This window comes from Anoplophora glabripennis, unplaced genomic scaffold (genome assembly GCF_000390285.2).
Source record: "Anoplophora glabripennis isolate ALB-LARVAE unplaced genomic scaffold, Agla_2.0 scaffold760, whole genome shotgun sequence".
Classification (NCBI taxonomy): domain Eukaryota; kingdom Metazoa; phylum Arthropoda; class Insecta; order Coleoptera; family Cerambycidae; genus Anoplophora; species Anoplophora glabripennis.
The window spans coordinates 142,631-158,945 of record NW_019417081.1 but is presented as its reverse complement, the minus strand read 5'-3'; the positions used below and the strand labels follow the sequence as shown (position 1 = coordinate 158,945).

General features: G+C 32.1%; 1 protein-coding gene across 1 annotated transcript in view; it reads left to right on the top strand.

The window, feature by feature from the left end:
- Positions 1 to 16,315, top strand: part of LOC108912882 (ATP-binding cassette sub-family G member 1) — a 92,992-nt gene that overhangs the window by 21,060 nt on the left and 55,617 nt on the right. Inside the window, exon 2 of the mRNA XM_018718298.2 lies at positions 14,976 to 15,093. Within this exon, the coding sequence (XP_018573814.1) occupies positions 14,976 to 15,093 (118 nt within the window). The remainder of the gene's footprint in view (positions 1 to 14,975; positions 15,094 to 16,315) is intronic.

Genomic DNA, 16,315 nt, shown 5'->3' with positions numbered 1-16,315 from the left:
TTCCCAGCAAAAATTCAACTCTCGTAAGACGGCCCATAATTTGCTTCTACTGATTTTTGGCAAATCGTTGTCCTCTGAAAGTTCACTTAAAATTTTGTTTAGCGTTGGTATTTCTTTTTTAAAATAAAATGAGTGTACTTTTCTGCGAATGACATTTTTGAAGAAATCATCTATAACGACTTTTGACCTCCCTGTAGATGATTTTGGGGGATTTACAGTATCTTGTTCATTTTTTGTTTCCTTTAAAAGTCTGTAGATAGTCGATTTTCCAATCCCTGTCATTTTGGAACACTTTTCCACGATGTCGTCAACTCTGTTGGTAGGATTTTGGTGTTTCAATGCATTAAATACATTTAATATAATAATCTTCTCATTCTGAGACAGCGCACATCTTTTCACGCGTTTAGCAGGTACGTAATCTGATAAGCTCGACATTTTACCCAAACAATATTATATCCACTGGCACAATAGTCAAAGTCGAATTTTACTCTACTGCACTAGCAGGTCTTCGTATATTCGGCTCAAAGACTGGATTGACTGTCACAATACACTGGCTCCTGCCCTATGATATATCCAGTAAAATATACTAATGTACACCCATTACCTGTTAGCATTAGTGTTACCCGATAATTACCTGAAACGAAATATTACCACGCCCATGGCTGGTTCTTATCTCGGGGTTTTATTACTCTCTTTCATTTCCAAATAGACTATAACATAAAATCCTTCATTTAACACAGCGAAGTTTCTTGGTTTGTTCGTTTTAGTATTTGAAATCATGATGTAGATATACTGCCCTTTGTCCTCTATATTGTCTATGCTTAGATGGGTCAATTTCTCGCAACGGCAAGCCCCAAAAACTCCTAATATCAACGCCACCTAAAAACAACAAATTTAATAAATCAGTTTAACCTATTCAATAGAACCTATCTTATTCATAAGATGATCTTCGTCTAGGACTTCACGCAAAAATTGTTCGATTTGTTCTGTTTCTAAGACCTTGGATTTTTTTGGTTGAAAATGTTTGTATTTAGACTTTAGAAATGCCACTAGTCTTCCGAATTTAGAAATTTCAATGTTCTTGTAAACTCTCAAAGTTGACTTTAACATGGAATATTTATGTGGATGGAGCTAATTTCTCACTTGAATTGAAAAAATAAGCCAGCAATACATCTTCATTTACGCCTTTCGCCCCTTCTTGGATTTTCTAATCTTGAAATTCCTTCAGTTCTTTGTTGTATATAGATTTTGATTTCTTCGGAATGATACCTGCAGTAGCCGCATTAGCTATTTCTAAAATTTCAGATGGAATTTCCACATTTTCCATTTTTTCAGTCTTGGTTTTAGGATTTCAACGTGATTTCAACTCAAAAAATATTGTTTGTTTACTGACAACCCTTGGTTACAGACACTATTTAGGTTGACACTCGCATCCTCTGTAATATTTAAAAATACATTAATTTCGTTAAATTACTTTTTCTGACATTGACAACTTGAATTTTTAAGTTACTTTTATTTATTATTAAAACGAAATTCTGTGATAGTGTTGGATAAAATTTTGTATGGCACTCGTATGTTACGTCACTTGGGAAAATTAAACATTTCCCAGCGTGACATATATACCGTAACACACTAGTACCATTTATAACTATTGTATAATCTATGAGAAAATTATTTTCAAAGTTCGATATCTCGAAAACGGTTAAGCTTTAGGAGATAATCGACCATTTCCATATACAGGGTGTTAAAAAAAGAGTGTAAAATATTTCAGTAGGTAATAGTATGAACCAAAATAAGCAGAAAAGTCTTAATAAACATGGGTCCGCAAAGTAACGGTTGCGGAGATATGGACCACTATTCGTTTTTCAAACATTTTATTTTATTAGGAATAAACCGACAAAGGAAGCTTTTAACAAACAAAAAACAAAGTTACAGAAGATGTTCAAAGTGCCCTCCGTCCATTTCCAAGCAGGCACGACATCTTCGTCTCAACGATATTCGAACTCTTTCGAAAACACCCTCCTTGGTTTGGATTTCTTGACACTTTTGATTAATCCGTAGCTGCAGCTCTTCCAGGCTATTTACAGGAGTACCATACACTAATGTCTTCAAATATCCCCAAACAAAGAAATCTAGAGGGTTCAGATCAGGCGATCTTGGAGGCCATAAAACAGGTCCGGCCCTTCCTACCCATCTATGTGGAAAAGTTTGGTGTAAATGCTCTCTAACGGCCATGGAAAAATGAGCTGGAGCACCATCATGCTGGAACCACATTTGTTGCCTCTGATTCAAAGGAATGTCTTCCAAAAACTCATACAGTGTGTTCTGCAGAAAGTTGAGGTAAGCAGCGCCTGTTAATCGGTTTGGTAAAACAACAGGACCTAGAAACCTGTCACCTACAATACCCATCCAAATGTTTAATGAAAAACGTGCCTGATGTCCAGATTCTATTAGAGCATGAGGATTTTCGTCGGCCCAAATATGCGTATTGTGAAAATTAAACACTCCATTTCTTGTGAACCCGGCCTCATCAGTAAAAAGAATGTTTGCAAGAAAACGAGGGTCTTCAGCATCATGACGTAGAAACCAGCGGCAAAAAACCAAACGTGCTTGATGATCATTTATTGGATTTAAGGCCTGTACTCGTTGCACATGGTATGGATAAAGCAGTTGCTCGTGAAGGATTCTCCAAACAAGAGGACCACTAATTCCTACCTCGGCTGATATTCTCCGCACACTCGTACCTGGATTCTGCTCTACCAGTGCTAGAATTTCTTCTTCTGCTCTAGGAGTGGATACCGACCTTGGTCTTCCGGATAAATGGCACTGTTTGCTCAAGGAACCGGTATCACGCAATCTTTGGTGAATTCTTCCAAACATGCGTTGTGAAGGAATCTGGCGATTTGGATAAGCGTCAACATAAAGACGTCGCGCTTCGGTGGCGTTCCCATTAGCACGACCATACATGAAATGCATGTCTGTTAATTCTGCGTTAGAGTAACCAGCCATAGCGAAAGAAAACTTGTGCACTGAGAACAACTGTCAAATACGTACTGTTTATTTCACTAAACATCAACCAACTATTATAAGAAAATACACAACGTTTTTGCAAAATAAAAAAAGGGGCTAAAAAACATAAAACTTTCCATATCTCCACAACCGTTACTTTGCGGACCCATGTTTATTGAGACTTTTCTGCTTATTTTGGTTCATACTATTATTCCTTAAATATTTTACACTCTTTTTTTAACACCCTGTATATTAGCGACCCTGTATATGTAACTGTAAATGTAAAATATTTAAAAATGTTATTTTACAATGTTTAATTCGAATATTAACAAAATGGTTCAATGGCAAGAGTTCATTGCATTGATATCATAAGCATTATCTTACTTTGTTCAAATTAGGATTCACTACGAGGCTCTAAGTGAAAGGGAAACATACGTAGGTAGAAAACTTACATATGTTGTGTTCGGTGACTGGCTTGTATAGTAGTAGATGTTCAAGAGGTTAAAGATTTGTTTTTTAGAATATGTATGTCAGATCACAAAGAACTTTGGTGGCTCTGAAATCGTGTTAGATAAAGAAATGGTTAAATTGGGGCAAATATGTATAATTTAGAGAGCTATAATTTTCCGTTTAAAAAATCGAAATTATCTTTAGCTTTTGTACATTTAGCATTCTTAGTTAGTTTTTGACGGTTTTTGAAAAGTATGAAATATTCAGATTTCAATTTCACTGTTTCCGGGATTATTTGAAGAGCTTTCTCAAGGCAATTCGAGTATTGTTCAAATTTCTTCTAAACGTTTTATTACTTTTATGCTAGTGTGTTATAACCTTGTTAAAATGATTTTACCTTTTTAATCTTTTGAATGCAAAATTGTGGAAATGGCTCAGATGATGACTGTACTGAAAATTTTATTCCATGCTCAGATAGAGAAGTAAAAACAGTTTTGAGGAAGTGTTTTTTATTTTTATGTAGCTCTTCAAATAACCGAGAAATAATTAAATTGAAATCCAAAAATTTTTTTTCTACATTTCTGCAAACTAAAAAAAATATTTGCCATTTATCTTCATCTATCTTATACTGTACAAAATTACATAACTCTGTCCAATAAAACTTCAATCTTCAATGGTTTTTGATCTAAGGTGAAAGTAGCCTCTTAAAATATCCTAGCTGCAATTCTCAATAGGTCTTTATGTACCTGATATACAGGGTGCTTCTTAATTCTAAGGCATTATATGTGTCCATTGAAGAAATTTATGAGGTTTATATCTTTACATACACGTAATAGTATTTAGAGGAATGTTAATAATTATTAATTACTTAATAGGCACTCAAATTCAAATATCATACGCCAGAGAATTCACCACCATTTATAAATTCACGATACCAGACTAATGAAGTAATTACATTATTAGTCTGATATCCTGAATTGTAAATGGTGGTGAATAACCTAATTAGGTTATCTAAAATAGATTTTACATTAATTTTCAGTTAATATACAATAAAAAAATAATATGTCATTTACGACAATTTTATTAAAGTGGCCTTCAGCTCCACTAAAATGTACTTTTACCTATAGGTATAATTTTTTAAATACATAGTAAGCTGGATGGGTATAATAATTATACTAAGTATTTAATAATGGTGTTTATTTTAAAATTGATTATGGTAAATGCACCTTTGCTACTTAAAGTAACATACTACTAATACGAAATGTAAGGAAGGGAAAGAAACATTCAAGGAGCTGAAGGTAGACCTATAGAGCCAATATCTAAGATCAGTATGAAAAACAGAACTGCTAACCGAACTTTAATGGTCTGGTAGAAAGAAGAAACTGTAGAAACAGAAGGAAGGAGTCACTGTCAAATCTGTAGATTCTAATCAGAAGGCTAAAGTTAAAGAACTCTAAGATCATATATTTTGATCATATATGATCATATATTTTTGGTCGCAGTGGAAAAAAATCACGTGTCCACACCCACTTCATATATTTATAATGCATATTCTAAAATAGGAGGAAAGAAAAAGAAAATATATAAAGCTAATTATCATTAATTTATTTTATCGCTGATTAGGAACAGTGTCAGTCTTTAACAAAGAAGATTACTGTAATTATGTGATCATGACAGACACAACGAGTAATTACATAATTTGTTGATAATTTATATATACATATATCAAGTGTCCCTAACTTCAAGCAAGATTTGAATTTTGCACGATTTGTGCGGTTAAAAATGGAGTGAAAGAACAATGCGTTTTTACTAATCAGCAATATTTGAAAAATAATGAAGGTTTGGCAACTACAGTTAGCAATTTTCGTACAAATTATGGGCGGAATAATGATTTAACTTCATCAACTGTGAGGCGATTGATTGAAAAATTTAGGTAGACTGGATGAATTATTGAACTTATAAGCACTCTGGCTGTCTTTCGTTCAACACAAAACATCGAAGCAGTTCGTGAGAGTGTTGCCGAGAGTCCAAGAAAATCAATGGGCACCGTGGTCAAGAATTGTTTATCTTTAGAAGCTCTCTACAGCGTATTTTCACGAAAGATTTGCATCTTCATGCTTACAAAGTGCAATTGACTCAAGAACTGAAGCCTACTGTCAACGCAGAGCGAAGAAAGTTCGTTGAATGGATAATGGAACAATAACAAATGGATGCTGATTTTTCGAACAAATTCATCTTCAGCGATGAGTATCTTTTTTATCTGATGGCTTCGTTAACCGACAAAATTGTCGCATTTGAGGTTTAGAAAATCCTTGAATGATTGTTGAGAAACAAATGCATCAACAACGTGTCATTGTTTGGTGCAAATTTTGAGCTGGAGACATCATCGGGTCATTCTTCTTCAAGAATGCGGTAATAACACTTAATGGTGCTCGCTATCGCGACATGATAATCCAGTTTTTTATGCCTAAATTGTAGGGTATGGACTTGTGGTTTCAACAAGACGGTGCTACATGCCATACAGCATGTGAAACAATTTAATTACTACATGAGTAATTTCCTGGTCGTGTAATTTCCAATTTTGGTGATTAGAATTGACCGCCCGAATAATGCAATTTAACGCCGTTGGAATTTTCTCTTTGGAGTTTTTTGAACTCTAAGGTTTATGCCAACAATCTCACAACCACCTACGCCTTGAAGGATGAGGCCATTTACCCGATATGCTATTCTATACATAACCCTATACTGTGTACTTTATGAATCAATAATGTAATTACTTCTTGCGTGAATTTTGGGACACCCTTTATATTAAGATTTGTTCATTCTTAAAAGAATAAAATAAATAGTCTCCTCTGATAAAATAATGTCAGTGAATGACACGAAAGGTTTCTCAATTTATAAAGTATTAACGGTTCAGGTTCCAATAAAGGAAGGAATCTGTTAGTGTGAGGGGGTGCAAAACTTAAAAATTCAAAGACATGTGGATAACAATATTGGAAAGGACGGGAAAGATGCAGAATACAGAAAAAAATACTATACAGTTAAGAACAAGAATAAAATAAATGTCTCTATTGTACGAAGGAAAGTCGTGATTGACCTTGCTGTAAAAAAATGAAAGAATAATGAACTGAACCCAAGTTTTAAAATACCGCATTAAACACCTGTCATACTACCATTAGCTCTAATTTACAACATTTATTTGTTGTAAGTAGGTATTTTAAACAGTGTTAGATGCAATTAAATACCTAGTGACGACGAAAAATTCTTTAGAAAGCATTTACTTTTTAAGGACCTTGATAATACCCGGTTCATCGAATTAGATTATTTAATTTCGGACATATTAAAATGACTTGCAAATATGGAGATTTTAGAAATTTCAGTCAAGGTCATATCCACTTCTAGATCTTTGTCGAGAAACGTAGTTTTTGTGTATGGTTAACTGATTCACTATTTCACTTTATCATTGACCTAGAGTGATTAAGCGCACAATAAAAAATATATATATGTGTGCCGACACATGTTGATAAATCCTTTGTGTGGTATAATAAGCGATAACGTCTCTTCCCGCATATTTCCATTTCCCATTTCAATTATTATCTGTAACGGATTTTTCCAGGAACGGATTTGATGTACTATTTATCACTTACAATGTAACAAATATCCTGAAATAGGGTCGCTTCTTATTTAATATATTTTTTCCGTAGAATTTTCAATTTTGTGCAAAACGGGTACAAAATGTAAATTTGTGAATCAAAATTATTTTTTAACAGTAAAGACATACGCAATCGATTCTGTGATTATATATACATAAATAATTCTAGTTTACGATTTATGTCACTGGTGAGGGAGATATGTTTTTTAAATTACGAATTTTTTCAGTTTTGATGATATCAATGATACGAAAAAGTGTTTTAAATAAAAGTTGCAACAAATCAATGACAAAGTTTTCCGGTTTACTTGAAAGGTTGCTCATATGTTACAAGAGAGACATATCTTTAAAAGTAAGGTTTCATGTGATTTCTAAGCAATATACACCGTGTCCCATTTTAACTGATCGCCCCGATTAACTTTGCAGGATGACTTCTAATTGAAAAACTTCCAGAAATTGTAAGGTTTTAAGTTGACCCAGAGATCAAACTTAGAAGACATTTGGTGGTCAAATTCGGAATTTCAAATGGAAACCCCATTTTCTTTATCCAGAAATGGAAAGACCAGGAAGTTCTACGTTCAGAGATGTATATTTAATTTTGGGTCTTCTGAAGGTCAAATCAGCCTAAATGACCCCATGGTGCAAGGTCAGAGTTACAACTAGACCATTAATCATGACCACGGTAGTTTCTACGGAATTTGCCACAAGAATTAATCAACCTTTACCATAAAATATAAACATTTCTGTCGGAAAGTTGATTTGACCTTCAGAGGGCCCCTAGGGGTTAATCTGACCTAAAATCAAACATTCATCTCTGAACGTAGAATTTCCTGCTCTTTCCATTTCTGTATAAAACATATGGGGTTTCCATTTGAAATTCCGAAATTGATCTCTAAATGACCCATAAGTTTGACCTCTGGGTCAAAACCAAGTTCATTATAGTACGGGCCCCTTAAAAAAATGGAACACAGTCTGTAAGAGTCTTAAGATATTGAAGTAATTAGGTATCATATGAGAAATGCTTAAGGAAATTTACACAGCCTCTTTATTTTATAATGCGCTTGTCAGGTCAAAATTTGGGTATTAATTCATCATTTGTAACCAAATATATGTTATTCACTACATTTGAAATTGGAAATTTCTTAAATATATCTCCTTTAGACTTGACAAGGTACTCCACAATCTGACCTGTTAAATAGCTTTAATATGAATGATTTAATGTTACGCCGAAAGCACTTTTCTCTTTTATTCTTATATAAACTATTGAATAATGACAGTTTATTGTCCAGATATAATTTGCCGTATAACATTCAACATTCCATCATTTAATTCTTGCTCTCATATGTTTTATACATTTACATTATATTTGTGTCTAAATTATAGGGAATTTCAATCACCCTTTGACTTACTTAGCACCATTTTAATATTAAGTTCAGTGATTTAGGACGTTAAACCAATCCGATTTTAGATAGAATCTTGTTAGGTATTTTTTCTGTATGCCCTAATTTGAATTGCCTTCAGGGCAATGTAATTTTAAATAAACAAATAAATTATATAAATAAATAAAGAGTTTAATGAAGTTAAATCTTTCTGTTTGAAATTTATTATTTACTGATGCTTATATATTTATTAAAAAAGGCTATATCATATAGCAGTATTTTTATTAGGTTTACTTTTGATAACATTTATACCTGCGATTATTTAAACATTGCTTGATGTACGTGGCGGACGTGAATACTATCATCATTCAAGGCAATAACATTTTGTTTTTTTTTCAATGTCAATATATATTTTTTTATTTAATACGAAATGACCTTTGTGTTGTTGGTATTCTGAGACAGAAATTGTTTTAAGGGGAAATCGTCTAGAAATTGTAAAGTCGTTTTAATTTTTATTGTATTTATTAATTATATATAGATATTTAATAGAGTTATATGGGTACTAATCAAATCCAGTACCGTATTTTTTAGATTATTTTAGGCCAAAAAGTTTTAATGAGTTGTGAGTGTAAAACCATTAGCGTCCGAGGTACAGGCAATTGAAATAAAAAAAATACATTTTTTTCAAATAAATTAAAGGAAAACATTCGAGTGAGTGGAGAATATCGAACTGCATTGTAAACAAATTTTGTTCTAAAAACGAGACATTTTCAAATTACTTATATTTTTGATGGAATCTAATTAAAAATCTTATTTTTCTTTTATTAATCGAACAGTTTTAGATCTATTTTAAATTTATTCAACTCTGTCATGAGTCGAGTTAACTTAAAAAAAAATAGTAACTCGAAAATGACTTCCGCTTGAATAAAATTAAATGTACTTTTTTTCTTAAATACAAATAGGAATATAACGCTCCCAATTAATTTCCGAAATACTATGAGGCGTAGATATTCTGAGTCCTGGTTCTCTGTAGGCATACCACTGGTTGACATATGTCTATACCAATTTAACACATTTTTACGATTAATTAAACCTAAGTTACATCAATCTACGACAAAATTCCTCACAGATATTTAAAAAATGTGATATATTTTTTTAAATTTCAACACCCTGTATTCGGAAACTAGCCATTCGTTGAGACTTATTGGCTTACAATAATCTAAGGATTAATATAAATGTGGTAATGAGATGGTCTTAAATTATACATTCTATATTATATTTTTGTTATGGTTAGTTAAAGAAATAATAATATATCAGTTTATATTTTAGGTACTATATAAATTGGAAACTAGTAAAACAATTGACTGAAATTTGCATCCATTTTTCATATATAAGATGTCTATAATGAATCAGAATATAATTACAAGATAATTTTACACTTGTGTAATTAATGATAATTGAATATTTCATATTGAGCCTATTAACTTGACAAAGTTGTTTACTAACAAAAAATTATGAGTTTTAAATCATCTAATCAGTTTACTTGTTGAAAACAATCATGAATTTTAAGATAATTCTTATTTATTCCATTTTTTCAAAAATAAATACCAAACCGCTACCAAGTTACGCTCCAATTTAATTCAGAAATATTGTCGTTAAACAAATCCACTGGCATCTGGTAGTGCTTGGGTAAAACCATGGACTTTTTTTATTTACGGGAAACACGCCAATGATGACAATGAAAGATAAGTCAATATTGCGTGATTCCGTACAGCTAATGGTCTTATAATTGTTTGTCAAATTAATTTATTTCAGACTATAAATTAACTACATTTGCTTTTTACTTAACCACCTAGAGAATTACTTATTTATTGCATATATGCCTGTACTTTATACAAGTAAACATCAGCTGAGTAAACAAATTATCAATTCAATAATATTATATATTCTTAAGTTCGCGTTCTGCTTTTAATACAACATAAAACTCGGTAAAGTACGAAATTAAAAAAACTAACCTTTTAATTTAAGTAACTTCAGATCTGTCTAAAAATATCAACACTGGATTCGTTCACACAAGCTATCTGTCGTTATATTTATATATGACGATTTCATGGAATTATTTTAAAGGCATTTTCTACGTTATCGCGTAATTTTTTCCCTATCCCTTTTAGGTTTACTTCAGTTTTATACATCAAACTTTTCATATAATCCTGCAGGTAATATAATATATCCACGAGTTAGTTATTTAAATAGCAGGTTTAAAACACAACAATATTTATATAATTTTTCACAGAAATGTATTCAAAATCTTTCAAATGACTTTTCCGTTAACTTCAAGATTTCAGATAAATGCTACCCGAAAATTGTGCTTATTTCGTTGAGTCTTACATCGTGTCAAAAATTAAAAAATCTCGTAGAATAATATTACAATATGCAACCGATTGCTAAAATCTTAGTTGTTTCAATTGTTTAAGCTCTTAATGAAGTAATGAATTGTGGACTAGACTAGATGATTTTATTTAATTTATCTTTTCTCTTTTTTATTTTCAGTTTATTATCTTTCCAGTTTTGCCCACATATCCACTGCGGATGCAAATGCTTCAGAGTTACCATTTTTTTAAACACGAAGAAAATTATATTGCTCATATTGGTCTTCAAAAAGGGAATACTGATAATTTTTTGCGGTACCAAATGACTTACATTATTAAAATGGTGTATTTATTTTGTCCAATAATTTTTTTAATGATACTTCAACGGAAAATGTCTAAGAAAAAGTCGGTTACATAGCGCCTATACGAAGCAATATGTTAAATGAAAAACTTAAAGATGCCGTAGAATTGTACCGAACATGATTTTTACCGTACATGTCGGAGTAAATCTTAATTTTGAGATCTAGAACACCTTGATGATGACACAGTGAAAATTTCCACTTCTTCACTTTACTGGACTACACCTGGAAGGAGCAGCGTTTCCTGCACAATGGAATTGTGAAATCTGTTGATATTCATGTTCATCACTCTAGTTGAAGTATTAAGGCGAATTTACACGATGCAATTTGAATGTAAATCGAGGATGATTCATCAAAGATGAAATAATGTAAATAACGTTTCATCCAAGATAAACAGTTCTGCCTTTTCACTATCGGTTTCACCCTTAGATGAATCATCCTGGATGTACATCCAAATTGCATCGTGTAAATTTGCCTTTAATCAACTAGTGAGTGATTTTCGTCTCCTTTTGATATTATCTTTGACGAAATCGTTGAAATTCTAAATATAAGCTATGGTTCTGTATACATGAGGTTCTTCAGTTCCACAAAGTGACAATAAGAGAGTGCTTCAACAATTGTATCTATAACTGAAACAACGACGTGTTGTTTCAAATGAACATTTGAATTTTTGTTCTTTTCCTAGCACTTTTTCGTGAATTTTTACTATTTTTGACCTGTTTTTGGAAATTCCTGTGATGTGATAGCTCAATTCTGACATCGGATTGGTGATCAGGAGGCAAAAATACTACGGATAACATATGTCGCATAAAAAGTGCAGGAAACTTTTTTTTGTGTGGCTGTGTATCAATCGTTTTGTTGATGATGTTTTTATTATTTGGGGCATTTTACAATCTAATAGCAAATGTTAACTGATTTCTCATCTCGAGACTCGAAGAGGAGAGGTTATAGTTAAGGTGGATTGACTAGAACAGGAAGGTATATTTGAGGAGATATCGCTGGTGCCTTAATCAGAAATGTTACTACTTTTTTTTAAATTTTGCCATCTTGGGTTTAATCCCACGTTTTCTTTGCTTAAGTTCAGATCATCTTTAATTTCTATGGTATTATTTAGCATAAAATATCTTGACAATATTGTATCTTATATTATTTTAGTGAATAAAAAAAACGATATTTGACTGAATCTCGTATTTATTATTACAAATAAACATGTTCTTGCATACTAAGCTTAAAACAAGGTGTAATTAAATGTTGCTTATACCATTGTTCTGAAAATGTATGTATTACTAAGCGTACTTAATAATAATCGTTGAAAAAATCTTCCATGGTATTGTTTTTATTTATTTTAGTTTGTCAGACGAACTCACGACTTCGCGTGTAGGTTCAAGGTTAATAGTTCCTTATTATTCCTAACACACAGTATGAGTCACTCATGTTCTAAATCAGAAAATTAATTGTTACGGAAATTTTTTAATAAAATAATATGTAATATCTGAACATGCTTTTATAAGGATATTTTATGTATATAATTATTATTTGTGGTACTAATAGGTTTTTATTTATTTTTTTTTGTCGTACTAAAAAGAAACAGAAAATTAAAATGTTTATAAAATTTTAATAAACAATGAGACAGTTTCTTAAATGGAAAAATCATTCAAGGGGTTATTTTTACCGAAGCATATTTTTGCCGAATCAGACACATTACATTGAGATAATGCCCTTAATTGCAAAAAAAAACATTATAACACCTCAGAAGTTTAGCTATCGAAAACTTTATTAGTTTCATAATCAAAACATTAAGTGAAAATAAGTGAAAATCACAGATACCGATTTTTTATTTGTATGTATTTAATTATCTTGTTTGTTTCTGCTAATAAATATTTCCGAATATTATTTTATAATACATTTTAATTAGTTTTAATTCAATTTTGCACCTTTTACATGCATCGCTTTTGTTACAAATGTAAGTGTTTCTGGACTGAAATGGTTAACAACCTCTTGTTATTTTAGGCCGTACCCCCTGACGCTATACAACATCAACACAATATTCAAATTATCTTACGACAGTATATACAAAGTGATTCAGAACTTGTCCAAAAAAAATTCTGGATGTACAGGGGACCCTTACAAATACAATTTTGTAAAGAATAAATCAAAAAGTGCAGTTCGAAAATGATTTAAAAATACACTTCTGTACGGCACTGGAAACTGGTCCACTGTAAAACCTGACCTGGCACACAATGCGACCGTCAAGGCGGCAGTGATAAAAACAGGCAAAAACTTGAAAGAATTTTGCAAGGAAAAGAATAAATAGAATTTTATAGGACCTATTTTATATCAGCAATTCAACTGATTTTGCCGCTATTGTTATTATTAATTAATAAAATTCATTTGTGGTTTTAAATAATAAAATAATTTGACATACCTGATGTTACAATAACTGTTTTATGTCCAACGACGTGTTGACACATTTGGGTCCGTCTTACTCAGTTTCTACGAACTAACACAAATTCTGTCTTGTTTCACCATAACACAAATACTTCACCATAATACAAATGTTTTCTTGCTTTACCATAAACTAATCTAAAACAATATCCATCAACTCCGAGTTGCTGTACAAGCAAGCCATTTTTGACACTAACTACTAAAAAACTATTATAAACATCGGATTTCAGTATTCGGAGTCGTTGAGGTCACGTGGCTCTCCAGGCGTATTACGAATGACACTAGAGACTACAGTTGTCCAGCTATGCAATGGTTGAAAGCACTACAACTTCAATAATTTTTTTCTTGGAAACTATAAAGATTTGACAATTTTTTTTTAGAATTTGACTCCATTTCTCATGCCGCATCTATTCCCAAATTTTTTTGGATAAGTTGTGAATCACCCTGTATAATAAATGAAGCCATGCCGTAGAAGAAGCTAAACTAAAAAAAAATATGGTCGCATAATCGGGGCGACATATTTTGATGTTACGTGAATATTGTATTGTCTTGAGGCTGGGTGCTAAATTAGATAAATTGAAACTATCACATAGAGGACGTTGACCTTGGAAGTGAAATTTTTACATCAAAGTATGCCTTGGTATAAATAAAAAATGTCGATTTTATTTTTTCTGTATATAAAATAACAATCGATTCTCCAATCATATATCTTATTTACTTATATACACAGCTTCAAAAAGAAAGTCTTGTAAAAATGACCAGAATACATTATTATTTGTAGGATTTATAACCCTATGGGCCAAATCTGACTTCGAATTCGTGTTCAGCTGGTCAAGATACATGGAAACATAAAGATCTGACCACTACATAGTTTCAGCCGTTAATAAATTTTAAACTTTAATTGCTGATTTGTCAATTTTGTGTTTTTAAGCATTTTCTTGTTTAAGAATATTCTGGTGATTTGTTGGGGCAATTCTGTCACCGGATTCGGATTCCGCGGGTCCAAATATACTGGAATATATAGGTCAGACCACGATTTTCAAACACTATTAAATCATACGTGGATCACAGAAGTAATTTATTAATTTTGTGAATTTTTAAAATTCTTTTCAGGTTAGGAAGGATTTGTAACCTTATGGGAATAATGTATTCTCATCACTTGCACAGGACTTTTTTTTGTGAGCTGTGTTATCCGAAAAGTAAACATTTTTGTTAGACACTATTTCATTACAATACACATAAAAAGTGTTTATAGTACATTAATATTTACTAATAATCGGTTGTTTTTATTTAAGTATTTACTCTTCTTTTTCAGGATCGAAGATGATTTTGAGGAGCGTAAGCGGCGAATTCAGGTCAGGTCAACTTAATGCCATCTTGGGGCCGTCTGGTGCTGGAAAAAGTACCTTACTTAATATTCTAGCCGGATATAAGTAAGTGAAAAACTGAATTCTGCACAAAAAACGATTCGCGTAATTACTAATTTTGAAATAGCTTAAGTAAAATTTCAATGATGGTTGTTGGAATAAAAATGCGATAAAATGGCAAGTATTGGATGACTGAATGTATATCTATGGCAAATTCAAATTAAACTGGACCACTATAGACTCTGACAGTCAAAGTTAAGACGATTGTGGTGAAATCAAAATTGTTCATTACTTTTATAGTACATACAGGGTGATTCATTAACAATGGGAAAATCGAAAGCTGAAGATACTACACGTGAAATGGTGACCATTGGCGCAAACATGCCTTATCCGAAAGTTGACAGTTTCGGAAATACAGGGTGTTGAAAGTTAAAATTTTAAATCGTTTTTTTGCGATTATTCTGAAAATATGTAGGTTAGGAACTTGAAAATTTGTGAAACTATATTTTTTTAGGCGACGAATAAGATGCGTGTTGTAATTTCAGCATTGCTCGTAGAGGGCGCCAATTACGACCAATTTTACGGAAAATTTAGTTAATAACTTTTTACCCTGTATGTCTAACATGAAACTTGATTCCAAACCTGAAAGAGCAATCATTTTTCCATTAATTGTGTATTCTTGTTTCATTTCGGTATCTCGATCCGTTTTCGAGAAAATTCGATTTAACGAACACTATGTTCTGATAATACGAGAAATTAAAAGCGAAAGAAACCAAGTGTTTCTTCGTGTTATTACAACAATTAACAATAAAACAAATGAAATTCGTAATAATGATTTAAAGTCACTGTTCGAAAAATCCACCATTGACATTTACACACTTTACACAACGTTTTCTGAGAGATCTTCGAGTTTGAAACAACATATTGGGATTGCGTTTGACTTCGTTGGCAGCGATTTGTATTCTTTGCCACAACTCTTCACACGAAACAATAGATTCTTCCAAATAGAAAAATGAAGAGGATTTACGTCCGGACTTCTGGGTGGTCAAGTAAAAATGCTTCCATGGCTTCCACTTTATTTAAGAAGAGATATGTGGTTCATGCACGACGGAGCTCCACTGCATTTTTCTTGGCCAGTGCGTGCATATTTAGATGCAGTTTTTCCAAATCTCTGGATTGGCCATGTAATCATTTTTGCTTGGCCATCCAGAAGTTCGGACTTCAATCCTCTTGATTTTTCTATTTGGTCTCGAATGAAAGATATAGTTTACAAAGAATCTATTGGCTC